Source organism: Nuphar pumila, chromosome 10 (genome assembly GCF_984573655.1).
Source record: "Nuphar pumila chromosome 10, dmNupPumi1.hap1.1, whole genome shotgun sequence".
In the NCBI taxonomy this organism is placed as follows: domain Eukaryota; kingdom Viridiplantae; phylum Streptophyta; class Magnoliopsida; order Nymphaeales; family Nymphaeaceae; genus Nuphar; species Nuphar pumila.
The window spans coordinates 2,669,741-2,695,755 of record NC_143258.1 but is presented as its reverse complement, the minus strand read 5'-3'; the positions used below and the strand labels follow the sequence as shown (position 1 = coordinate 2,695,755).

Here is a 26,015-nt window from a genome sequence, read left to right as displayed (position 1 = left end):
CAAATTCTCAGGTTTGGGCAGGCACCTGAGGCTCAGGTCTTGAGCAAACTCAAGAGTAAGGTTTGGCTTTTCATTCTCGGAAAAGAAACGAAGCAGAGGCATGCATATTTGTGAGTTGGATCCAGGTCGCTCCTTACCAGACCCGTATCCAACGTTTACTCCATGGGAACATCTGAGAATAGTCAGGCTTGACTGGATCCAACACATGATGGATCTGAATCCTTAGACCCCATCAGACCCATATTGAATTCTGGACCCTCTTTGCTCCATGACAGATTTTAATATAGTTTGAGAAAAAATATGGAGGTTTGCAGTCTGGAACCTTTCTAATTTTGCAAACAAATTTTCAATTATCTAGTAAAATGAGTGTAGCTAAGATGCTTATGCTTAGATGGATGCGTGGAAATCCAATAAAAGATAAGATTTGAAACGAGGAGATACGTAAGAAGGTAGGCGTTGCACCCATTGAAAATAAGATGAGAGAGAACCGTTTACGGTGGTTTGGACATATTCGGCGAAGGCCTAATGATGCTCCAGTTAGAAGGATGGAGAAATGAGAAAATATATAGTTAAAAGAGGTCGGGGTAGGCCTAGGAAGACTTGGATGGAGATGATTGGAAATGATATGAATGCTTTGAACCTCACCGAGTAGAAATGATTGGAGGAGAAGGATTCATGTGGAAGACACAGAATGATTTTCTTTGTTGGTTCATATCGCCGACCCCCAATTGTTTTGGGATGAAGGCATAGTTGTTGTTGTTGTTGTTGTTGTTGTTGTTGTGTTGTTGTAGTAAAATGGGAAATCATTTTCTTCCAGGAATGTTATGAGAGCTTTGGGTGTATTGGGTTTTCTTATGAGTTTTAAGAGGGAACCTGGCCGCATTGGCTCGGCCTGTCATACCTATGGTTGTCATGCCAGCAGCATAAAACTCCTAAGCTAGGACCCCTGTCCCTGAAGCCTGTGCTACACATTGGCATGCACCGAAGGATGACACCCATGGGAATAGAACCTTGATTGCCCGTCAAGCAGCCAAGGTCCCACCCCACCTCGCCAACCCTCCCTTGGGCATATGATTTAGACTTGAAATTAAATCTTTAATGATCTTCTTTTGTTCTTAATTCCTTCTACTTGCATCATGTCAAGCTTTTTGCATTGGTGCTATGATTGGCATTCATCCGATTTTGTTCATATGTGAAAATTCTCGATTTTAATTGGCTCACTGATCAAACTCGAGTTTGATTTGCGAAATTCTGAAAACCAGATCCAGGTTCATATACTACACGAAACTTATGGGGTCTGCCTCCATTTTCTAATGGGATCTACCTTATTAAATCCAGACCCGGTTCATGACCCTGTCACGAACCGAGCTCAACGACCCGGTCCATGACCCGCTTCCACCCTCCCCCGCTCTGAGCTGAAGCCACGCTTCGTCGGGAGCAATCATTAGAACGGGCCCCGATGGGAGACACGTGGTGAAATCCAAGCGGCACAAGAGAGCACCAACTCCGTGACCTTCAAGAAGCTACCGCACAAAAGGAACGTGGCTCTCACACTTGGAGGGCAGATCTCTTGGCCATTATTTCGCCACGTGTCATGGTGGCGGCACATCGTACTTCCACGTGGCAGACCCGTCTTCTCGGAAATGATATGCAGCGGACCCCACCCCCCCGAGCTCGACTACAAAGCAGCGACAAGGAACATAGAGAGCGTTTTTCCTTTTGTTTAATTAATTGCGAAATTTCCATTGAATAGAATAAGGAAAGCCAGAGAAATGATGATGATGATGATCGGAAGAGGAGCAGGAGAGGAAGGGGGGAAGGGGAAGAATAAGAAGGGCTTGGTGTTCATGTGGGGGTACCTGCCCGGGGCGTCGCCGCAGAGGGCGACGAACCTCTCGCCGGAGCCGGTGGCGGAGACGGTCGGGGACCCGTGGAGGGACGTATGCGGCGGCGGGTGCGTCTTCGCCGTGTCGATCTCCGGTAACGGTTTCCGATCTCTTTGCCCCTGGTTTCTGCGGCGTTCTTCCTTCTGTTTGGCGGTGAATTAGGGCTTTTAGGATTTGTAGGCGATTTTATGATCATGAAGTTTTCACAGATCTGTTGGAATTTACTTGAGCTGTATAAGAAGAAATTTTCGATTTATAGCTCAGTTTTAGTCCGCGTGAAGGAATTCCAGTCAGTTTCGTTTTTTTTTGGGTTTCTTTTTGGATCTATGATTCGGCTTACTTTTACTTCACTTGAAGAGTCTCTGATCGGTTCTGCAATTTTCCCGGATTTAATTATTATTTTTTCGGTGAAGATCATCTTTTTTTAATAATAAACCAGTATTTGAGCGAAAATTTGTTTTCAGAGTGTGGTTAGAAGGATGATTGTTGGCACTTTTTTGTGGATTTAGTTACTGTTCTTCAGAGTGCAGATTTTTTCTTTTCTTTTGGAAAAAATTCGTATTTTTTCCAAGCAGCATTTTTCGAACTCGATGTTATTCTGCTAGTTTAAGCTGTTGCGAGCATTCTTTGGTTTTTGGATGCCTCCTTCAGACTTCTAAATGTTTCATGTTTCTGGATCTGGTTTTTTATTGATCCATGCTTTTTGTAGCTTTATCTTTTGTTTCTCCTTTCTTCATTTCTTGCTGCATTTGGTCATTTCGAAGTTTTCAATTTCTTTTGTATGTTTTTCTGTCTCTCTGATCAGTACAAAGGATTTAAATTACTACTACTTTCAAAAGATCCCGTCCATAGCATCCCGTGGACGCACATCCGCAGCGTTCTGTCGCACGTGATGCTGTTTCAAAGCACCCTGAGTTTACCACTGTTATATCGCACTTTGTTGATTTATTTATTTATATTGAAGGATTTTTTGTTGGTGAGCTCTGTTGTCTTTGAGGTGGCATTGCAGTTAGGGCTGGTAAACGAGCCCAACGAACTGAACAGAGGGTGTTCAAGCTCAGCTTGTTTATTGCGCCTAGCCGAGCCAAGCCAAGCCAAGCTTGCACTCATGAAGAGCCCATGTTAAACTAGCTGAGCACGAGCTAGCTCATTTATGATTTTTTTTCACGGTTAAAAATAATAGAATTTTAGACCCTAAACGTACTAAGCCATGCTCGAACTAGCTCATTTACAAAGTAAATAATTGTTTAAAACTTGTAAGCTATAGGATTTGAACTCTAAACTTATTGCTTGCACACCAAACACTTCGACCATCTACATTCTATGACAGAATATATGTAAAAAATATTTATTTATTAATTAATGAGCCTATACGAACAGAGCTAAGCTGAACATTGGTTGTTCATGTTTGGCTTGCCGAGCCTATTTTACGAGTTTGAACAAGCTCTTAACAAGCCCAACGTGACCTGAGTCACTGGCAACTCATCTCATTTTCCAGCCGTAAGCATCACACTCATTGTTTTCCATTCAGTTTTGATCTTCTGTTTCTTTTCTTTTTATAAATATCAGGGGGGAATTTGTTTCGTGTTGATGATTTACACTTTTACAGTGTCTGCCTATCTGCAAGAGTCCAACTTTTTTTCCTCTTGTTTTTCTTAATTCTTTTGTTTGATAGTCTTAATTGCTGCTTGAGTCTGATATTATATATGTCTATATCTTTTGCTAGTTGTCTAACTTTCATGATCATCTTCATCAGCACAGAGCTTTTTTTCTTTGTTTTCTTGGAAACCTATCTATGTGCGGTCAGATCTGTGTGTTTCATTTCTCCATTTAATGAAACTTGTACAATAATCCATGTCAAGATAATTTTGCCTATGATGATATTTTCTCCATGATCTGCCATGAAAACATGTTAAGATATATTGTGGTTATTATGGATCAATAATTTCTATAGTGGTTTTCGTATATTATCTTAATTTTTAAAATTGTCAGCATATTTAATAGCCTCCTTGTCCTCTAAAAAGGGAATTATTGAATGAATACATGGTGAATTCTGATATTTTATTCTTCATTCTAGGAAGGTACTAATCACATTGAGAATGGAATTTCTGAGTTCCTGCAAAACCATCTGATATTGTTTGAGTAAATAATTTTTCCTGGCTAGTGACATCATCAAGGCTGTATTTGGGTCTACTATGAGTATACTTCCGATAGTATTGCAAGCAAAAATTAAAACATTAGGAGATTATCTTGACATTGTCTAACATTTTTGTGATGGTAATAGTATAATATGAAAAAAGGATTGAAATTTTAAATTTATTATTTATTATTACAGAATTGTTTTATGCTTAAATGACTATTCTGCTAGTTTATTATTATCAAAATGTCCTTCAGATCATGTCATTACTCAAGAGTCTTCTCAGATATTTTTCTCTTTAAGCCAAGCCCCTGCATGTACGTGCTTATACTAGTAGTAATCTTTTTCCCAATTATTTTTTCCAAATTTTCAGAAAAAAGAGCCGGAGGGTCAACTTCGTATCAAGAGAATTGAATTCCCTAAACATTAATGTAACTATGGTTCTGTTACAAGTTTCAGTATAGTGTTTACATATTTCATTGCCAGATCAAGAAAAGTTTTCAATCGATTGATCTTTTATTGTTTTGGTATCATTAGAGTCAGGGAAGCTCTACACTTGGGGCTCAACAGATGATCTAGGCCAAGGCTATGTGACGGCTGGGAAGCTGAGGTAGCATGATTCTTATTATGTAGTTTTTCATTTGACTACGTTTCTTTGGTTTATTGGTGCCTATTTTCCTGTTTTATCTGTTATATCCTATGTCACACGGACTCGGCTCCAAGGTCGACGCACCCACATCGACATGGGTGCGGCTCAGACTCGGTCAACCTGACCCTGGGTGCGGTCAACGCACCCAGGGTCATTTTGGTTCATTTTTTGGATTTTTTTTTTTAAATTTCTGGGCTACAAAATTTAAAAAAAAAATCTTGGGGGGGGGGGGGGGGGGGGGCGCTGCCCCCCTATAACCCCCCGCCAGAGGCGGCCCCCCCACGCCGGGGGGAACCCCCCCCCCTCCTGTAAGGAAAAAAACCCTGAATCAGGCTTCACAACTCATCACCTGTCCCCTAATGGGCACAACTTTGACCGAGTCTTATCTCTCTCTCTCTCTCTCTCTCTCTCTCTCTATATATATATATATATATATATATATATATATATATATATATATATATATATAGCCGAGTCCCCGTGTCCAAATTTTTTGAAATTGTGCCGCACCAGTGTCGCACCCGCACCCATGTGACATAGGTTATATCCTTTCCATAGAAATGTTCATGTTGCATTATCTTTTGTTATAGGTATCAAGATGTGCTATTTATCTATTGAACTGGAGATCATGACTCCTTTCCTGAATTCCCTTTTCTAAAGCAGATAGTTTTCTCTTCATTAAATGTTGTATTTATCTTTTCATATTTTGTAAACAATTCCTTTTGAAGCAATCAAACAATGTATTTGTTAGGAAACTACCCGCGTCAGTAGGTGTTATTGATGCCACTTTAACCTATATACTTCTATCTTCTATTGAAATATTCAACATATCATGCTCAGGAAACCCCAGAACCATTCCCTCTTCCTACAGACACCTCCATTGTAAAGGCTGCCGCTGGTTGGGCTCATTGTGTTGCTGTGACAGGTAGTGGATTCTTGTTCCAGTCTCATCGTTACGTGATAATTATTTATGCCCTTTGAAATGCTAACAAAATCTCAAAACTATAGTAAATGGAGACGTATATACATGGAGAAAGATCTAGCAGAAAAGCATAATGGATCCCTGATTGAACAGGGTAATTTATGGTTACAAGCTTTCCCATTTGTTGTTACAGTAAAAAGAAATGGGGATACGATTGATTTTATTATTGGCTTAGGTGATAGAAACAAAGTTGCTCTGAGTTTGTTGCAGACTGATGTTAACTTTGTTGCAGTTAGCTCCAGATCGCAAGTGGGTCATTCAAATTTAAGACCACAAAGCAGTGGAAGTGTAGCTGGATATGATCATAAAGTAGGTGAGGAGGGTACTAAGTGTAGAAGGTTATTGACGAACATGCAAATCTCAGAGAGCTCAACAGCAACAACTGATGAAGCCATGTCATCACTTCCATGCTTAGTTTCATTGAGTCCAGGAGTTAGGATTGCCATGGTTGCTGCTGGTGGAAGGCATACATTGGCCCTATCAGGTAAGAGTGGCTTAGATACTGGACCTACATCAAGTTTAGATTTCAGGCACCCGTTTCTTCTGTCACTTATTCTTGAGAAAGTTCAAATATTCCTTTTAGTAGCTGCCTTTGGAAAATTGGTCGTTTAACTAGGTCTTAGAGCTTTGCAGGATATACTTTATACAAAGCATAGAAGGGCTGATTCAATCTGTTTTCCCAAAGTTTCAGATGTGGGTCAGGTGTGGGGTTGGGGCTATGGAGGGGAAGGGCAGCTGGGCTTGGGTTCTCGGATCCGCATGGTATCCTCTCCTCATCCAATAGCTTGTGTTGAGACATCTTACTTCAGAGACAGAATTCCTGCAGTTCCTAGAGGAGCCATGGCTTCTGACCCTGTCGTCTTCAAGGTTCCAGGAACCCACGTTAAGGCTATTGCATGTGGAGGTTGACATAGTGCAGTAATGACGGGTGCACATTCAATATATTGCTTCTGCTTCTTATGCCTGATATCTGCAATCATAGCAAGTTCAATTCCTCATACAACAATTCGGTTCTAGAGTTTTTCTTGACATTGGTTGAATTCCTTGTGTATCAATCCAAATGTCAAGATGCTGTGTTTTATGCAGTTTCTTTCTTTGCAAGTGTTTGAAGAAAAAAAGGTATTTTAGGATATGCTGTAACCAAGCAGCTGCCAATTCTATTTGAGTTGAGTTACCAAAAGTTTATGGTAAACCACCAATCCCTTCATACCGAATTTTTTTGTTGTACATATGTTCACTCAATGTCAACATATATTAACTATAAAAATCTGCTTTTTTATTCTTTTTTTAATTATTGGCTACAGATTTCAGTTTCCCCTTGTGTCTGTTTTTATCATTCCGTCTCCTGTCATGTTTCTGATGCAACTTCTTCATCTTCTCTTATTATTCTTCCTCTGTGTTGTAATTTGTTCTTGTTTCACATTATCAGATCGCTGTCCATTATCTGTTTGGATTCAGGCAGGTCATTCCAGACTTTGTATGTGTAAATCTGGATATCTGCTGTTAAGCTTCCTGCACTTTGTCGGCTCTTCTTTGCTGTATGCAACAGACTACTTTTTCATGGAGACTTCATATTCCCTTGATTTCAAATCTTGTCATAGTTTAATGTGCAAGTTGCCTGTTTCCTGTATGTTCATGCTCTCTCTCTCTCTCTCTCTCACACACACACACACACACAACACACACACACACACACACACACACATACACACGTGCAACATACACATTTTGCTGCTGCTTCCTGTTTGCTTTACTCGTACCACATTTATGTGTAGATCTGTTTGTATTGCTCATTCAGCTCGACCTTTCCTATTTATGATATTAAGGCATGTCTGAGGAGGTTTGACTAATACCAACTAATTCATGTGTGTCATATGCCACGAGGTTTAACGTAACAAATTCATTTTGTGACAGATGCGGGAGCTCTGCTAACTTTTGGTTGGGGATTATATGGACAGGCAAGTTTGTGGTTTTCACTTATAAAACTTTTGAGAATTTAACTCATTGAGCAACATTCAAATTTGTGGGGCTTACAGTTCTGCAAGAGTAGATGTTTTCAACTTTGAAAACAATCACTCAATCCAGCGTATGTTTGCCCTTTCAATATGACACACCCGATCAGAGAATATCACATGGTATTTGCAGAGAATCATTGCACAGCAAAGCGGCCATTCTCTATATTGAAGGAACAAACTCATTAGTTTCTGCTTTTATTTTAGCCTAGAATAAATAATAGGACAATCTGCTGCATATTTACTTGATGTTATTCCTTAGCAGTCCTTGATTAAGAAACTGACTCGGGCTGACCTGATCAGCACAAGAACCGAGTCAGCTCCCAGCTCGAGTCAGAAGTTTTCTAATGGTATTTCACTTGGCTCAGTGTGGACAAGGAAGCACTGATGATGAGCTCAGCCCTACTCTCGTATCATCTCTGTGGGGGATTCGAATTAGAGGGGTTGCAGCAGGTTTGTGGCATCCAATTTGTATATCTGTTGAAGGTCAGGTGTATGCTTTTGGTGGGAACCAATTTGGGCAACTTGGAACCGGCAATGATCAAGCTGAGGTAGTACATTGATGAGGTTATCCCTGAGTTGTGATGATTTCTCTCAGAACTTCTGTATGTTATCATGAATTGATTTTCTTTGATTCTTCCAGATTCATCCCAGGCTTTTATTGGCCCCTTTGGAAAACAAGCGTGCCAAATTAGTTTCATGTGGTGCACGACACAGTGCCATTGTCACAGGTAAGCTAGAAATATCTGAAAGAATGTTCTTGTTTATCAATAGCCATCTCAATCCTGAGATATTGGTCCTAGTATTTGGTTGTGGCTCTGCCATTTTCATAACCTCATATGCTGTTTAGGTGAGGTTGGTTTCTAGACATCGAGTATTGATGCTTACCACCCAATTTATGATTCAGGCTTTCCGTGCTTCTTCCCTGAACTAATGTGTGAACCTGATGTGTCGCAGGACGCTTTTGTTGCACCAAAAGTGCCCTGGATGCAACGGTCCAGGACAATTTATCCTGAACCATTGCATCCAATGATGCAAACGGGCTTACATATGATCAGGTCTTTTTTTTCATGAAGCCAACCTTATGGGCATGTTTGGAAGAGAGAAAAACTCTTATAGGAAAAAAAAGTTTTGCCTGAGAAGTTTTCCAAAAGAAAGTTTTTTGCTTGTTTGTATAGCATGAGAAAAACAGTGAGAAAATGTGAAAATATAAGAGAGGATGGTGGGTGTAAAAATAAATTCTCTTGGTAGGAAACATTCCTCCACCTCTACTTTTTAGAAAAACTCTCAGCAAAAAAGTTTCCTCATTTGGAAGGGTCAGAAAATCCGTACAGATTTTTCATTTTGCATCACTTTTCCTGCATCTTTCTCTATTTCAAACGTGCCCTATAGATGTGAACCATGAGCTCTGAGAATCATCCAATTACAACATTTATGCATAATTTTATAAGCCTTGGAAAAATCAATGTTCTACAACATGAGATATTTTCTGACTCATAAAGTTATGTTTTATCAATTCAAAAGCTGGTCGTTAGCATTTAGACCATGCTTAACCCATCTATGAGGTCCAATTGGGTTAACACAACCAGCGCCTATGATTTCAAGCTCATTTGGATGGTCATGTCAACATGACCAAACATTACCCTGATGCAAACAGCCTCATAAGAATCGTTATCATTTTGATAAACTTACCACGTCATTTAGTAAAAAGGTGCAATTGAGATTCTGATACTTTTGTGTTAGTATGATCTAGCATACAAAAAGTAATTTAATTTCTGGTATCTTCTTAAATTTCTCATTCTTGCAGAGGAGGGAGAGGTGTTCTGCTGGGGATGGAATAAGTACGGACAGGTATGGCCCTAACCCATTGGCTGCTTTTGTTTCACCTACTCTCAGATATTCTCAGCACAAGCTGAAGACTTTGGCTTGTTAAGCACAGCTTGGCTTGGGCGACCGGAGCATCCCTTCTCAAGTTCAACTCAGTGATTGTTGTCCAAGGAATGTTGCTTGCGGGTGGTGGCATACGGTGCTGCTGGCTGAGTCCCCTTCATGAAAGCTCCTGCGAACATGCAAAACAAGAGGATGATTTCTTTCCCCCATTTTTTGGCAGGTTAGTAGAGCATTCACATTGGGCAGTCGGGAGTAGATGCTAAACAGTATACATATACAGATCCACAATACAAATTTGACATAGAGCAGGTTCCAAGGTGTACATGAATCATTGTAAGATCAGCACTTTCGGTGTTTATCATTTCGCCTAAACAAAAGTCAGTGTACTAGCTTTGCATGTCCACACTGAAAATACGTTCGGAAAATTGGCCAAGATCATTGCCGATTTTGTTGGTAGACAGGTGAGCTAATGTTAAAAATTATGCAGCAGTATCAGAACTTGCTCAGTGTAACATTGTTTCTGTGCAGAAGCTGCATCAACGGCCAAAGTATATCCATTCTCTGAAATCCTTTGGTAACCTGTTTTGGACAATATATCAAATCTCATGATTTTTAGAGAGAGAGAGAGAGAGAGAGAGAGAGAGAGAGAGAGACCTCAATGACAAAATGAGCCCACATCTTATCAACTCGAGTCTCCATTTGTCCCTTCAGGATAGTCAGTCCTAAGCTTCGAATCACCTGGGCGATCTCCAAAAATACCCCGTGCTCCTCACACAGCATCTGAGCATGTAAGCCAAACCGTTAACAATGGGTATGACACAGAAAATAGATGCACTCGTCTCGTTAGAACTCGTACATGGCCTATAGTTGAAAAGCACACTAGAAGGTGCACTTCTTTCTAGGGCTACTCAAGCATATAACCCCTTGATGTCATATTTTTATAGGCAAATTAAGGGATAACCCCATCCGGATTCGAACCCGAACCCGGGGCTCCTTGGTTATGATTGTGCGGACTTGTGCATAACAAGCCAAGATTAGAACATAAAGAACTCTTTAGAGCTCAGTGACAACCTCAACAAGCATGTGACCAGGTTGACTAAGATTCTCTACCATCAATGGACACGAACTCGGTTGGCTTCCCAACTCAACAGCCCAGGTTGCACCATCTGGATGACGCGAATCAGAGCCTTCATCTTTAACCATCTGCATTAGGCCCAAAAAACTAAAGGTGAAGATAACAGAAATCACAATTAAAGAAAATGGAAAATGATCCCAGTGCTACAACATGATTTATTTCATGCTAGGTATCTTTCCATGGTTCTGCTAGAATTGGTTAATTCCTAGTTTTGCCTTAGCCAGTGTCAGATATTTCCCAATTAACATCCTGCTAACACACACACACACACACACACACACACACACACACACACACACACACACACACACACACAGAGCAGTGAACTTATTAGCTCATGAGATCATTACGACTGTGTGTGTACAAATGAGAGGATTCCTCTTTCCAGACCGAACATCTGAGTTCAAGGAAGAACAATAGGTTGTGTATGACTGTGGGCACAGGGACAAGGCCGTTTTATGAAGTTTTTTAATATTATTAGTGTAGAAGAGGATACGGAACCTGAGTAAGAATGGAGTATCCTTGTGACATATGTTGTTAAAGTACTATCCGGTGGTTGGAAAGTGCCAAGTTTGATTGCTTTGCATCAAGATGGTAGATACAGGAAAAAGCATCATGAATCTAGGTCTCATAGCAGTCGTTCTAATTCTTCACAGAAGTCCAGAAGGTGAAAGGATAAGAGAGAGGTGAATTGCTCGCGGGAATGGTGCATGAGCAAGCACAAATCGTGCTTTGCATGCAAGTACTCAGCAAAGAGGCAACAAGAAGGCACATGAACCATCCACATCTACAAGATCTAGAAAAGACACAGCCTTATGATTAATTAAAGCCTACCACAAGTCTTCAGGGCTTACATATTAATGTTCCTCATTGATAATAAATTACACATGGTTCATTCTTAGTTGAAAAATGAATTATCTTGTGAATGGACATCTTCAATGGTGAGTACATGCGCAACAAAAGTTGAAACAGCCAATCCAGAGAGACCCTGTCTCGATATGCTGCTCCATCCACTGTTAGAGCATGAATGGTAGCCCAACCCTGACATACCTTAGGTGAGATTTCTCTCATTAAAAGCAGCTTGCTCTAACAATAATAACAACAAAAGCATACATTGGCAAGGTTGATGATATAATACACACTCCATTTTTTCCTCCATACCCTTGTCAACATATGTATCCCCGTGGCGACAAGCATCGACAACCCGGACACACCATTTTACCCTCCATACATACAAGTTTGTATTTAATTTATAATTTCTAATTATATTTTCAGTTTATAACTTCATATTTCAGTATATAATATATATTTTAGATATATCATATATATTTAGATTATATTCAGTTTATTTTAAATTTATTTTGTATTTATGTGATATTCATTATATATATAGCCATGCCCCTGTATTCACATTTTTTGGAATTGCTGCACCCTTCGTACCTATACCCGTACCTGCATCCGTACCCAGGTGACATAGAATAAAAGAAATTTAAAAATATATTTTGTTTGTAAACCACAAAGCCTCCTCAGGACATGGAAGAAACAATATGAAACCAGGAATCCATCTCAAACAGCTTACCAAAAAGTTTCTTGATCGTAATTGATAACATTATTACTGCCTTGATGAAATCATTAATAATAGCAAAATACAATCATGTTTAGATAAAAATATTAAATTCGAGGAAAACAAAATCTAACTCAAGAATTGCCTTACCCTTCAAACAAAGCTTGGGATATTTGGTGGAGTGTTGAGTGCCAACATAATTGATGAGCCTAATGGAAGAAAGTATATTTAAATTCAGGGATTTTTGTAGATAGTTCTCAGGTTACATAACGCCAAATGTGGCGTAACCTAAAAGAAACTCACTAAGGTGTCGGCCTGGCAAGTTGGACAGGTATCCATGCTTTGGACAGATCATATTTATCATAGAATCAAAGGTATGCTCAACTCATCCATAGCTTCTGCCCAAATACAAAGATAACAAGAGGGTGGTGCTGCTAGGTTCCTTCAGTAAACCCATTATGTAGGTGTGCCTTTAGCGTTTGGATCCCATACCGACCCGCACAGCGAACTCCAAAATAGGAAAAGGGAAAGAAATCCCATGCCCAACTGCACAAGGAATCCCAACATAGGAAGGGGAAATGATTTCGGAGAAAAAAAGTAACCATGCTGTGTCGAAGGTTCACATACAAAACCAAGCACATAAAAAATAATGTCAAAATCAAACAAATGCCATATCAAGAAAAGCTTTTCAAACTATTCCGTGATTCAACCATACAGCTTACGAAAATATCCAACATTTATAGTTATTTTATAGGGAATCAGATTATATAAGGCTGGTCCTAGTAAAACCCACTGAAATGATACTGCCTATTCAAGCAGCACAACAAGCAGACATAGAAACATTATCAGAAATGCCGAGTAATGATACAAATCAGTAGTTCTCTACATAAAATGTTATATATGTGCTTTATAGACACATCCTAATTAATATCAGGAGGAAGCGTACCTTTGGTCGTGTGCAATTCTTCAACTTATCCACATGGTTCGTGATGCTTCGCAAGAACAACATGTGCTTGATGGTTTGTTCAAATAACACATCAATGCTGCACTGAATCATCACAAGACAAGGGCCTGTAAGTTGTGGCTCAGGTTCTTGGAAGCAAAACATTCACAAAGATGCACTTGCATATGAGGTTTTTGGAAAGTGTTTACTGACCTTAGCTCCATTTGGGACGATCTCCCTTAACTCCTTGATTCGGTCTTGGATCTGCTGTCTGTCCCTTGGTCTCGGCCTACAACTTTCACCAGGTTTGGCCCTCTTCTTATTTATTTTGGGCAACTTAACTTCATTCTTAGACAGTGCAAATGCTGGATTTGTTCTCTTTGCCTCATCAATCAGTGTAATCGATGACGATCCAGATGGTGATGCCAGGGCTGATTGTTCAGACCAAGAAATAAAACCATGATGTAAGCAGCTCCAATGATCCAAATCATGTAGTGGTACACTTCCCTGGGTGTCATTGCCTTCTGCTTTGCAACAAGCAGCAACTTCTTTCAGTGTGTAGCTAGAGGATTTTGTATCAGTAAATCTTAATGGCACATTCTCAGCTCTGGCATCATGGCAGCTATTATCAATCACAGGATCTATGATGTCATCTTGTGTTTCACAATAAAGATCAAAGCCTGCAGATGTGTTATCAGATGGTTTAGCTGAAGTTGGTTGAGAAGGAAGACTTCTATTCTGAGGGGAAAAACATGCATCAGGCACGATGGCATCTAAGAGATGTTCTGAGCTGTTCACACTCATGAACCACTCTTCGAAGTCCCCAAGCAAGGTCTCAACTCTGCCTTCCAAACTAAACTGATCAATGATAGGGCTTGCACTGCTGAATCTGTCATCACTTGCAACAGTGCTATTACCAAAATAAGCATCCCCTCCTGTACAGAATGCCTGACCAAGTGCTTTGTGCAGTTCAGAATTAACAGAGAATCTGACAATGTCATCATCAATTGTTGGAGTTGCGCCCCAAGAAAATCCACTTCCAAAAGGTCGATCTGGCTCACTTTCTTCACAAACAAAACATGTATCATCAAGAAATCTTTCGCTTTGCAAATGTGAATCCAAACTCACATTATTGATGATATTCTGCTCCAGACAGTTCTCCACAAGCCAATTTTGCATACATGAAGGTTTAACTGAAGTTGTTGGCATGACATCTGTCACAGATTCTGCCACCTTCCCATATCCACAAGGGCCTCTGTCTGGGCCAAATTTATACCCATGCATACCATTTTGAGACATCTGAACATCATTCTCAACTGTCAATAGAGGTGAATTTTGAAATTGAATGTTCAACAGTTTGTTCTCTGCCCGATCAGCATCTAAAACAGCCACACCTGGATATTTTTCAATCAGAGTTATGTGAGATGTTTTCTCTGAAAGGTTATAGGATACAGATGATGATGCACACGATTTTCCAGATACGAGAGAGCCCAGAGGTGATGGTAATTCAGAAGAACATCCAACTGAAGTGAATGAAAATCCCGCCCCAGATGGACTATGAATAAAACTAAATAAAGACCTAATGTCGTCCACCAGCTTCATATCCTCTCTCATCTGTTTTCATCATAAGACAAAGAAATCAGGAAATGATGCATACACAGTTAAGAGAAGAAAAAGTGATGCCAACAAACCTATGCATGAAAAGTCCACAAACCTGTTAAATTACACCTATAGCATGATTTCATGAGAAAGCAGGAAAAAAAAAAGAAACAAAATAGCACCCATAAGTGGTAACACTTAAAACCATGTCCTAAATACATATATGATATATCTTGATATTAGTGGCTTCAACAAGTTCAATTTCATAGTTCAACTTATTCAAGCAAGCAGTACCAGAAACACATGAACCTTTTGCCTTCATTAATTTCTAAGAAAAAGAAATGAGTAATATGGACCACTAAAATTATAAAATAAGATGGATTCATAGTGGTTGGAGGAAGAAAAAGTTGTTAAAGAAGTTCAACAACTACAAATCAAAATAAAAAGAGCCAATTTGTGACCATAGTCACACAGAGACATGATTTCAAGTACCAGCAAATTGCAATAAGACAAAAGCAGCACTTCATCCAGGAGACATTGACAAGTCATTTTAGGATCTCATTCTGCTAGACTTAGATGATCACATAATCAAAGACTTCTCTGAAGTTTGAACACATGAAAATGTGTGTTAATTACCAAAAAAGTTGATACAGCCTCAAAGTGAAGGATGCTAGCGAATTCAGAAAAGGTTTGACATCAATCACTGAGTTGACATAGGCCAATGAACAAAAAATGTGACTGATTCACATAACTTTTACGTAAAAGCAAAACTAGAAATGATAGAAAATTAAGCACTAGAGTTGAAAGCATGCTGCACAACTAAGCTTAACTAGTTTCTATGGTGGCAACATTCCTCGGATGCCAAGGCTTGAATCATTCTTACTCCATTTCAAGGAGGCTAAAGAGCACATCCACTGGCACTGGTAGCCTATGTTACATAGATACAGCTGCAGATACAGGGACATGGCCATTTTCATGAAGTTTTCAATATGACTAGCATATAAGAGGACATGATATGAGAGCCAAAATGGAGTGTCCATGTGACACAGTTGGTAGCCTGATATACCAAACCAATATTATAATGAGAACAGATGTGAAGGAATCTCAACCCAGTTGGTCCCTGGCATTACAACTGAGCCAAAGCTTAACCCAGATGAGGCTTGATTTTATGAGGGGCCAGATCATGTGTGTTTGGTTTGATCAGATTGCCAATTGCTTTGTGCACATTGCAGTTGAAATTGTGACGTGCATGAGAGAGAGAGAGAGAGAGAGAGAGAGAGAGAGAGAGAGAGAGAGACTAGCCTTTCAGTAATGGATGGGCTTTATTTCAGTAAAAATGGTAAAAAATTGACTGAACTATTGGTACAAAGGTTATTTGTGTAAATAAACATGCCACCACCAGTTTCCAGTTTCCAGCATCGACAAAGCTGGATACTGATATGCTGACAGCCACACCACTTTTGGGATCCAAATCTGCATATATCTCAAGCTATTTAAGTTGGAGCAGAGTATCCCTGATCCAAATTGTTTAAAGCCCTAGTAGACATCCTGGCCATCTTTCTCAAATGATGGCATAAATTATCCAACAATCAATGCTTAAAAGCTAAAACAAAGAAATGATTCAGAACATGGTTCACAAACTCAACAGTCAACACTCAGTCTCAACTTGACTTACCCTGAAATTTGATACTTGAATTATTTCACTTTTTATACTTGAACATGAAAGGGAACCTTCAAATGTGCTGATTACATGGGGAATGTGATCATGCCAAATGCAAAAGCTTACCTTCTACACTGTCAATTTTGAACACTGACAAGCAAAATTTATGGTGCCATCCACATTTCGTGTACAGATATTGCCCCCAATATATGATTTGTGTAGATCATTGGATTGTCAAGGTTCAACACTCACATCAAAGGTTCATAGAACTTGATATCATATAGTCAATGTTAATTACTCGAATAATATGACATAATGCCATCACCAAAAAAAAGGCAAATTGATTGGATTAGAGACCCTATCTGGATGGAAAGGCCAGTAATTGTTACCATGCAGTGGTAACTAGATTCCCCAGGATGAGACACGGACACTGGATACAACATAACACTTCATGGATGCATTGCTGTCAGACAATCATGTCCAGCCATAGCCAACATCATATCCATACCCTTATTTCTGTTTTTTCCTTTTTATAATTTTTAATCTTGCTGTTGGCTATTTTCCTTTAACAATTCCCCATTATCAAAGCCTCACTTATGTTTTTTAATGATATTGAGTCACGATTTGGCCTCTCAGAACTACACACACAAGAATAAAATAAAATAAGTTAATTGTGTAAACACGAACAATATCATATTGGCTACTTTTCTTAAATCTATCATGCCCATATCTATATGACAGTTACAACAGACTGGTAAGCCAAGTTTAGTAGTATCAATTTACATACCATGTTGGCAGAGTAAAGTTGCTACTCAGACAAATTTGCCAATCATGAATTATACAGAAAAAGTTAACAGGTCACCAAAACTTATTTATCACATGCATTAGCATCACAATCATTTAAGTTAGCTGCATGTATGTTAGATGCATTAAAACAGTAGACATGCAAAATCCTTATATGCAAATGTGTAAAGTATTATATTTTGTATGTTTGCTTAAAGCAGAACTTATTATCACCCATTCAGACTATACCAATTAATACATGCTTAATACAAGACAGCAATCAAGGACAAATCTGAATAGTTTAACCAATTGGAAAATAATTGGCTAGCAATAGTTTTTCAACTTCAGCAATCTGGGGCAGCCGAGCAATCGAAGTTCAGAATGAACCCAATGAAAATCTAGGGGATGCTAAGAAAACTTGTAGAAATCAGCCGAGCAATAGAAGTTCGAAATAAAAAAAATTGGTTTACCCATGAAGTAAAGAGAAATGCAGAATTTTGAGTGTTCAGAAGCATTCCAGGGAATCACAAATATGGACACATAAATGACAAAAACAAAGTCATATATGTTCTTCAAGGTAGCCCACTTGAACCAAATGAGAACTTCAGACTAGAAAGCACACTCAAGTAGGTAACCTGTTACCATTATAATGAAAATAAGTTGATCACTCACCGTTGCTAAGGAGCCAAGTTGTACAAGACCATATGGCATCACAGGTATGAGTGCAATTGTCTGCACATATCATTGAGTTTATCCATTAATAAAGAAGTTTTGGAGAAGGAATAATATTCACAAAATTTATATTTCCTTATAAGCTTTAGAGTATGCACCCCGCATAAAAAAAGTACATGCTAACCACTAGGGCTGTCATCGGGTTGGTTTTTTATTGGGTACTCAACCCGAACTGAACCCAAATTCCCGGGTATGGGCATAAAAAATGCCGACCCGAATAATATTCAGGTCGGCCGAAATCCAACCCGAGCAATATGCAGGCTGGGTTTTGGGTCATGATTTTTTTTGGGTACCCAACCCGACCTGAGTATTTTATATGTATTTTTAATAATTTAAAAAAATCTGAAATTATGGAGGTCCAGGTCAGGGATTCCATTTTCCCAGTGATTTGTTATTTGGGTGGGTTCAGATACATCCCTAATGAGTCAGGTACCCAACCCATTAACAGTCCTACTCACCATGCAGCAAGACAGCTAAAAGAAAAAAGAAAAAACTTTACATTGATACCAGCTGCAAACTGCATTTTCCACTCATCCAGAAACTGAAAACAAATAGAACATATCAGTTCTGCATCAAATATTAAGCAATACATTGTTGATAGTTCTACCAAAAGTTTCAGGTCCATCAGTCACCTCAGACAACAATATAAAATTTTCACCACAATTGGAATCCTTTTCAGCGAAAACCCAATGGTGCTTCCTGGCAATTGCAACTTGGCCAATTAACCTGAAAGATGAGCATCAATGTACTCATAAGTCTCTTGTATGTTTTTATTCTGGAAGATAATAATCTTTTTAATCATCCATGGAGATAAGATATGCAAATAATTCAGAACATTTAAATGCATTAAAGATGAATTCCAAGCTTTCCAACTCATGAATGCACATGCAATCTGCTTCACAATAAAAATATATACGACGCTGCAAATTCCGCCATGCATTTTGTGCTTTTCTAGTCTTGTGGCATTCTATATATGATGTCTTGTACTTTGGTAAGGTTAAACAAAATTCCTGATTTATGAACAATCATTTGGTAAATAACTAAGCCATATGCACGGAAGGGGATTAATATACCCAATGCTAGCTTCCACAATAATGAAAGAACCAATTTCATGAAATTTACAATGATAGTTACATTATAGATGTCTAAGATGGCCACAATTGTTCATAATGATGGATGGCTTGAGAACAACAATATTAACACTAAAAATTCGTGTCTCAGGTTAACAACCACCATGATAATGTGACACACTTGAAATAAGAAATATGAAAAAATCATTCATATTGTTTATTACAAGATACAATATGCAACATTCCATGGCAGCTGGTGGTTGCCTCATTAGAGGTTATAATTAATATTCTCAATTTCTCGTTTCTTGAATATCAAGTTGACAAATCTCCACCCAAAGTTTTGTTTTCCATCTAGAAATATGACATCACTCATTCTTAATGGAAGGCTCTTGAGGTTCGATCAGACGAGTTGAAAGCACAGTCACCTGTATCATTCAAGGTAATTTCTAGGTGAGGGTTTTTCTCAAAGAGATTTCAATAAGTGGTTTTTCTTGAGAAAAATTCAGGAGTTTAAAAAAAAATTAAATATAAAAAATTCAGGGTTTTTCTTTTTTGGTTCATATCGCTGACCCCAATTGTTTTGGGATGAAGGCGTAGTTGTTGTTGTTGTTGTTGTTGTTGTTGTATAAAAAATAATAAGAAAAATAAGAAAATAACAGGTTTTGTATAATTTTTCTTCAAAAAATATATGGAAATAAGTTTGAAAAGCTTTTAAAATACCAAAAGAAAGCTTAAAATATATAAAATAAGATTTTTTTAAAAATATCATGATAATATCCCAATATTTTCTTTCTAGTGCTATTTTGAAAATATCCTGATATTTTGCAGATATCATCGATGACCTGAAATTGCCGATAATATCATGATATTTTCAAAATATCGGTGACACTGGTTGAAAGCTTCTTAGTACATATCAAGAAGAGAACACATTTACAGGAAAAAGATACATGCAAATGAACATGTGAAACCATTTGAGAAAATCACAATGAAGATTAAGAACCAGCTGATCTTGAATCAATTGCATGCAAAAATTGATAAACGGATTACTTGGAGCAAAATGAAAAGGGGACAAGAAGAAAAAGCAGCAGCTAGGGCTGCAAAACAAGCCCAGCTTGGACTCGTCCAAGTAAGTAAATGAACCGAGCTCGAGAAAGAGCTCAGGCTCATTACATATAAACCAGCTGAGCTTGATTAGCGGTCCGAGCTTGGCTAAGCACAATTAGCCCGAATAAGATGGACCCGTACGGTTGTATAAGGTTTAGGGTTAGGATATGTATGGATTTTATTGAGTGAAAAGCAAAAGAACACGTCTTACACAACTTGTATGTATGAGGTGGTCGGTTCGAATCCCACCCACTCCACATCTCATTTGAAATGTATTTTTGATAAAACCAGCTCAGCTCAAGCCGAGTCTAGCCAGGCTTGAGCTCGAGCCAACCTGAATCTGAACAAAGGTCATTCAAGCTCGGCAGCCAAGATTGAATATGCATTTCTGTAAACAAGCAGAGCTCGACCAGCCCAAGCTTGGATCACATGCAGCCCTAGCAGCAGCAAGGAAGCCTCAAACAGTTTTTCTTTCCCGCACAAGAACCTCATAGTTAAAATAAAAATAAGAAAACAAAAAAAAGATTGTGTAAGGGAAAATAAACAAGCTCTCAAACTTAACAAATTAAAAAACTAAAACAAAATTTCGTCCACAAGGTACATTTTTCCAGGCTCCATGCTACACATCATCACCACTAGGCATATGCCTTACCACCTCATTCAAATTACGAGGACAAAACAAGCAAACAACATAAAGCACACTTGAACAAAACCTATTATAATTTGACAGCATCATGGCTGCCAGCACCACCAGCATCAGTAATGAACAGCAGCACAGATTCAAAAAGTTCCAAACAGTTATAGGATTTGATCCACGCATCAATTTGGACACATCAACAGCATATAACACACATGATATAGTAAGTGGTCCATCGTTATTGCTATTTAATCAATTGATACAGGGCAAGCCTGAACTGGTGTGCACAATGAACTTCATCAGGAACACTATTTTGGATTTGCATTAAAGGAAGCATGAAGAACTTAAAGCACCAACAATGTAATTTTGCGCATGAAACGAGCCAAAGCTAGCACCCACTTTTGGAGGATCTGCTATTGTCATAAAGTTTGTAATGGCTATAGGCACAAGCTCACAGACCATCAAGGCACTATATCATGGGGCTTATGTCTATAGCTGTTAAAACATCATTTACATCTCTAATGGTCACATGGATTAATTTTTAAGTAATGAGTAGCTGCCTGTTTCCTTATTTTTCCACTCTCCCCCCTCAATGGATCTCAGGAAATCATTACAATCCATAAAACGTTCCAGCTACACTTTCAAGTGTTTTAGCTGGCTGAGAACATAATCAGATTCATAACACTTCCATGTTGAACACAAAAAGATGTGAGAACCACACCATGTTGAAAATTTTGATTACCAAAAAATAAGAAAAGAAAGAAAGGAGAAGACACAACAGCTAAAAATAACCTTTAATGGAGATTACTCTATCAAAGATGATTTTTGTCAACAAAATTACAAATGTTCACCAATTCTGTTGCCATCTCAAGGAGGAAAGCAGCAGGCATCTTTTTACAAATGAAGAAATGATCAAAAGGTGCATACCCTTCTCCTAGAGAATACACAAGGCATGACATATTTGCCACTGCCAATTCAAGTGGGTGTCCAACATCTGACCCATAACATCCACCACTTGTTTCATTGCCAAAATAATCAACCCCAATGAAGTTATTGAAGCATAAATTTTCAGCTACATTCTTTGTAACATCTGGTGATTTTGGAAAATCACAGTAAGCCTCACTCCAAGTCAGGAATCTGCAGGAAGATTAAAATCACCAATTAAGCCCAAGTAATATAGAAGTGGCCACAAGTAACACACGTCAAGGTATCTCATCAGTTATCAACAGCGGAATAGCAAAAAGAAGTCCTAGAATCAATGGATTGCCTTCCGCTGCTATCAGAATGATCACAGAGTAACTGATTCCCTAACTTCTAAGCTTAACGACTATGCTGGGCAGAGTAGTCACTGGAGCCTTTGGCAAAAGAAAAATAGCAGTTAATGACACCATCATCCGACCATATGCAAGTTTGACTTCCGAGAAAAGAAAACCAATGGTGAAAATCTTAAAAGAAAATAACAAGGAAAAAAAAGAAGATAAAAGTAAAAAAAGTCGCGATCCAGCTACTATCCAGAATTACGCTAGCTATAGCTCCAGTCAAAAACTCCATGACTGGCCCCAGCTTAAGATAACCTAGTGTTATGATGAAACAAAAATCTCACATTCAAGTAACGTTGACAAAATGGGCAAGATGCATAAGCGTTCAAAGCTAAGTGAAGCAAACGCGATGGAAAAAAAAATACAAAAGAGGGGAAAAGGGGAAGGGGGAGGAAAGAGAGAGAAGGTTTGGCACGGTTAAAGAAAAACATTGCAAGTAGACTAAGAAACACCTGATCGTAGAAAAATATACCGGCAAGACCAGGAAATATAAGAGCAACAACGAAGAGTTCAAACTGCAAAATGATACTACACCCTCATTAAGATCAAACACCAAAAGGGAGCAAATGTCAAACAATAACTATAACTATTAATAATAATAAATGGGGGAGGAGAAAAGGAAAGAACGTACTTGCTGTTCTGGTTCTTAAGCTTCCAAAACACTGCATAGTTCCATCCTCTGTTGTGGCAAAGACTTCCTAGAAGCTGATACATGCTCATCCGACTCGTCCCCATTTGCTATGTATCAGAGGGACGAAACGGTGTCAGTCTTTTAACGTAAGTCCTCCACTAAATGACAAACCGTTGAATTTCTCTGATCGCACAAACTTAAAATTTCACTCTCTGAAGCAAGATTCCGTCACTAACTACCTCGATACGAACCCCTTCCAGCCTGTTTTATGCGCAAACCAGCCCTTCGTTTTATCGGAGGCCCCTTTGCAGATAGCAGCAAGCGATCCATTCCCTTGTCCCCTCTTCGAAGCGCCTGAGCGTAAATGCAAACTACGATTTAAGAACAAGAATTACGAAGAAGTTGCCTCAAAGATCAAGCAGTGTATCTAAGGTCATCATCATCATCATCATAAAGAGAAATGACCAAAGAGAACAAACCATCCAAGTTGTTTGCCATGGAACCTGAACACTTCACGCCTTCTCCAAGGAAACAAGTCCTACAGATTAAACGGATGCTCTCCAAGGACTAATAGTTCCCCTCACTTTGCCTTGATTGATATTTTACCAAGTTAACCTATGTTTCTTCTCCAAAAGCAACTCAAACTACACCATTACACATGCGTTTCTGAGGCGGCAACGTTTTCGATGGCTCAGAATTTTCTCTCCAAAGAAAGAAAATTCTTGCATTAAGCTTCGCACCACAAAACAATAAATTCTTCTCCTGGAGAAGCATTTTCCTTGGAAAGAAAAAAGAGAACGTCACTTCGAGCTACTCGTGATCAAAAGCAAGATCACTCTCAACTGAGACTAGATCGAGCGAATGTCCACTTCTTCAATTTCCCGGCCAGAAAACTGTCAAAATGCCCGAAATTTTTTGATCTCTTGCTTCTCGACTTTTCGGATGAAAGAGACGTTGGAAATGCCGAAGGACCACGATCCTTCACCTCGCCGTCAACTTTTAAGGCGAGGTATGAGTCAGGATGTCCAAGCCTTTCACCACGTCCTCAACTCTTCCGGCCCGAGAGAGATAGAGATCCGATATTTCACTGCGCCTCGCTCTTTCCGGCCAAATAACGAAGCCGGGAAGACACAGAGCTCGGGTTTCTCCGGATATTTCACCTCTCCCCGCTCTTTCCGGCCAAAAACGAAGCCATGATGCCACAGAGCGCGAGATTCTCCGGATATTTCACCTCTCCCCGCTCTTTCCGGCCAAAAAACGAAGCAGAGATGCCACAGAGCGCGGGATTCTCCGGATATTTCACCTTGTCCCGCTCTTTCAGGCCAAAAAAGACGCCGGGATGCCACGGAGCCCAGGTTTCTCCGGCCGATCGCCGACAGAAAACGGAGAATCCGCCTTCTCGTGTCCTAGAAACCAGAGAAGATCCCGCTAGTATCGGTAAGATCCGTCACCTGAAGAAGCGACGACGCTAGCTCATCAGAGTGACTTGCCGTGGGTGTCGCCACCTTTAAATAGTGCGCGCTCTCCTCCCTTCGAACGGTCACCCCCGCGGATTTCAAACCGTCGAGAATCGTAATTGATAGCCCCCTCTGGGTCCGTGGGTTTCCGGGCCCCACCTCGTGTCCACTGAGAGGTAGGATTTCGGGTAGTACTTTTGGAGCTCTCTATCGGATCGGCGACTAATCCGGATCACTCGCCTATCGGTCAGCATTACGACTCGGAATCCGGTTTGGAATTCAAAGTGACTCGGTGAGTCGCATTAGAAGTCTATGCTATGGCCTATGTCACAAAGATACCGGGCCGAACCAACTGCTGGCCTACATGAGTTCAAATTTTTTTTTTTGAAAAATAAGAAATGGTGACATGGATTTTTTAATTTTTTTTAATAAAAAGCTATTTTAATATTTCAATTATATTAAAACATATTTTTGTTATAATAATATTAAAATTATTCAAAAAATGTTTGTACATGTTAATATGGTGCGATCGTGTGTCCGACTTTGTGTCACTCATGACGCAACCTTTAAATAAAGTGTCATTGTGAAAGGTTGTTAAATGCGATGAGGCGAAGCAAGGCGTTGAGCCTGCGCTTCGCCTCTGAGGCGTACGCCTCTCACAACGTGAGACTCTCAAGCAAGGTTGTAAATGCGATGAGGCGAAACGAGGCGTTGAGCATGGGCTTCGCCTTTGAGGCGTAGGACTCTCACAACACTAATTGTGACACAGATGAATGATCAAGATCGGGTGCAATATGATTCCACAAATATTTAAGCATATAATTACCCTTCATCTTAGGGATAGGCCTGTCAGTTGGGGGACCCAAGGCCCGATGGAGGGCAATCAGGTGCTTGATGCACAAATTTTATGTCATGTGATTGCACCTTACCCCCAACTCCAATCAAGAGATATTTTCATTAAGATATTATTAAAAATATTAAACTAATGTTTGTACATGTCAAAGTGATGCCGCCGTGTCCGACTTTGTGTGGCATATGACACAACCTCTAAATGACGTGTCACTGTGACATGGATGAAAGGCTAGTGCACTCAAGAAATCAATTAGGTTCTAGTACTGTAGACCAATGTTTACAAATCTCGTTCTTAGAAAAATCTCACTGTATTTTGAAAAGTTTGGCCATTCTTGGAAAAACTTTTAAAATATTGGCATTATATATAAGTATTAAAAAATATAAATAGCATAAGAATATAACAAATTTTATCTTAATAGTAGGGATGGCAGTGGACCGGGGAAAGGGAGCCCTGCCCCGTCCCGCCTCACCCTATTTAGACCGACGATTGAGGACATGAAACGGAGATGGAGGTAGGGATGAAGGTTAAAATCAAAACCCGTGCGGGGATGAAGGCATAGATGGACTTACGTTTTTTCCTGCCCCGCCCCATTCTTACCCTACCCAGCACCATTTCTAATCCTTCTTTAGAGATGGCAGTGAACCGAGGTGAGTCTCGCCCCGTTTGGACTAAGAATGGAGGAGATGAAGTAGAGATGGAGGCAGGAATGGAGGTTAAAATCAAAACCCATGCGAGGATGGAGGGTAGGATTTTAAGATGGGGCGGGGGTAGAGACCATGTCCCCGGCCCGGGTCAACTGCCATCCCTACTTGATAGTACTATATCACCGTTTGAAAATATCTTACAATATTTCACCGATATTTGTGATGTAGGATGGTACCAATGAATCCAAATTTATCCAATATTTGACCAAATTTCATTCCATTTAGTTCCATTTACTAAGCCAAAACCATATCCCAATATCTGAATTTG

At 39.5% G+C, this 26,015-nt stretch overlaps 1 protein-coding gene and 1 pseudogene across 5 annotated transcripts; one reads left to right on the top strand and one right to left on the bottom strand.

Annotated features, from left to right (window-relative positions):
- The first annotated feature begins 1,757 nt into the window (after positions 1-1,757).
- On the top strand, positions 1,758-10,067 carry LOC149823245 (uncharacterized; annotated as a pseudogene). The gene is made up of 12 exons (XR_016435034.1): positions 1,758-1,980; positions 4,561-4,633; positions 5,263-5,272; positions 5,513-5,616; positions 5,681-5,748; positions 5,887-6,138; positions 6,346-6,582; positions 7,569-7,612; positions 8,035-8,217; positions 8,310-8,397; positions 9,474-9,517; positions 9,606-10,067. The product of XR_016435034.1 is annotated as an uncharacterized LOC149823245 (transcript).
- On the bottom strand, positions 9,602-24,202 carry LOC149823244 (transcription factor LHW-like). 4 transcript variants are annotated; one of them, XM_090018736.1, is made up of 12 exons: positions 24,185-24,202; positions 22,973-23,087; positions 22,734-22,840; positions 21,711-21,920; positions 18,605-18,698; positions 18,472-18,513; positions 17,913-17,972; positions 13,412-14,812; positions 13,202-13,303; positions 10,628-10,759; positions 10,211-10,336; positions 9,602-10,135 (listed from the first exon to the last, which is right to left on the bottom strand). In XM_090018736.1, exons 3-12 carry the CDS (start codon positions 22,835-22,837, stop codon positions 10,049-10,051), a joined length of 2,358 nt encoding a protein of 785 aa, XP_089874862.1. In that variant the 5' UTR covers positions 22,838-22,840; positions 22,973-23,087; positions 24,185-24,202; the 3' UTR covers positions 9,602-10,048. The 4 variants fall into 4 exon arrangements, with proteins under 4 accessions (XP_089874862.1, XP_089874861.1, XP_089874863.1 ...); XM_090018735.1 differs by having other exon boundaries at positions 23,213-24,196; XM_090018737.1 differs by having other exon boundaries at positions 10,667-10,759; positions 22,734-24,196.
- Between the last annotated feature and the right edge of the window lie 1,813 nt (positions 24,203-26,015).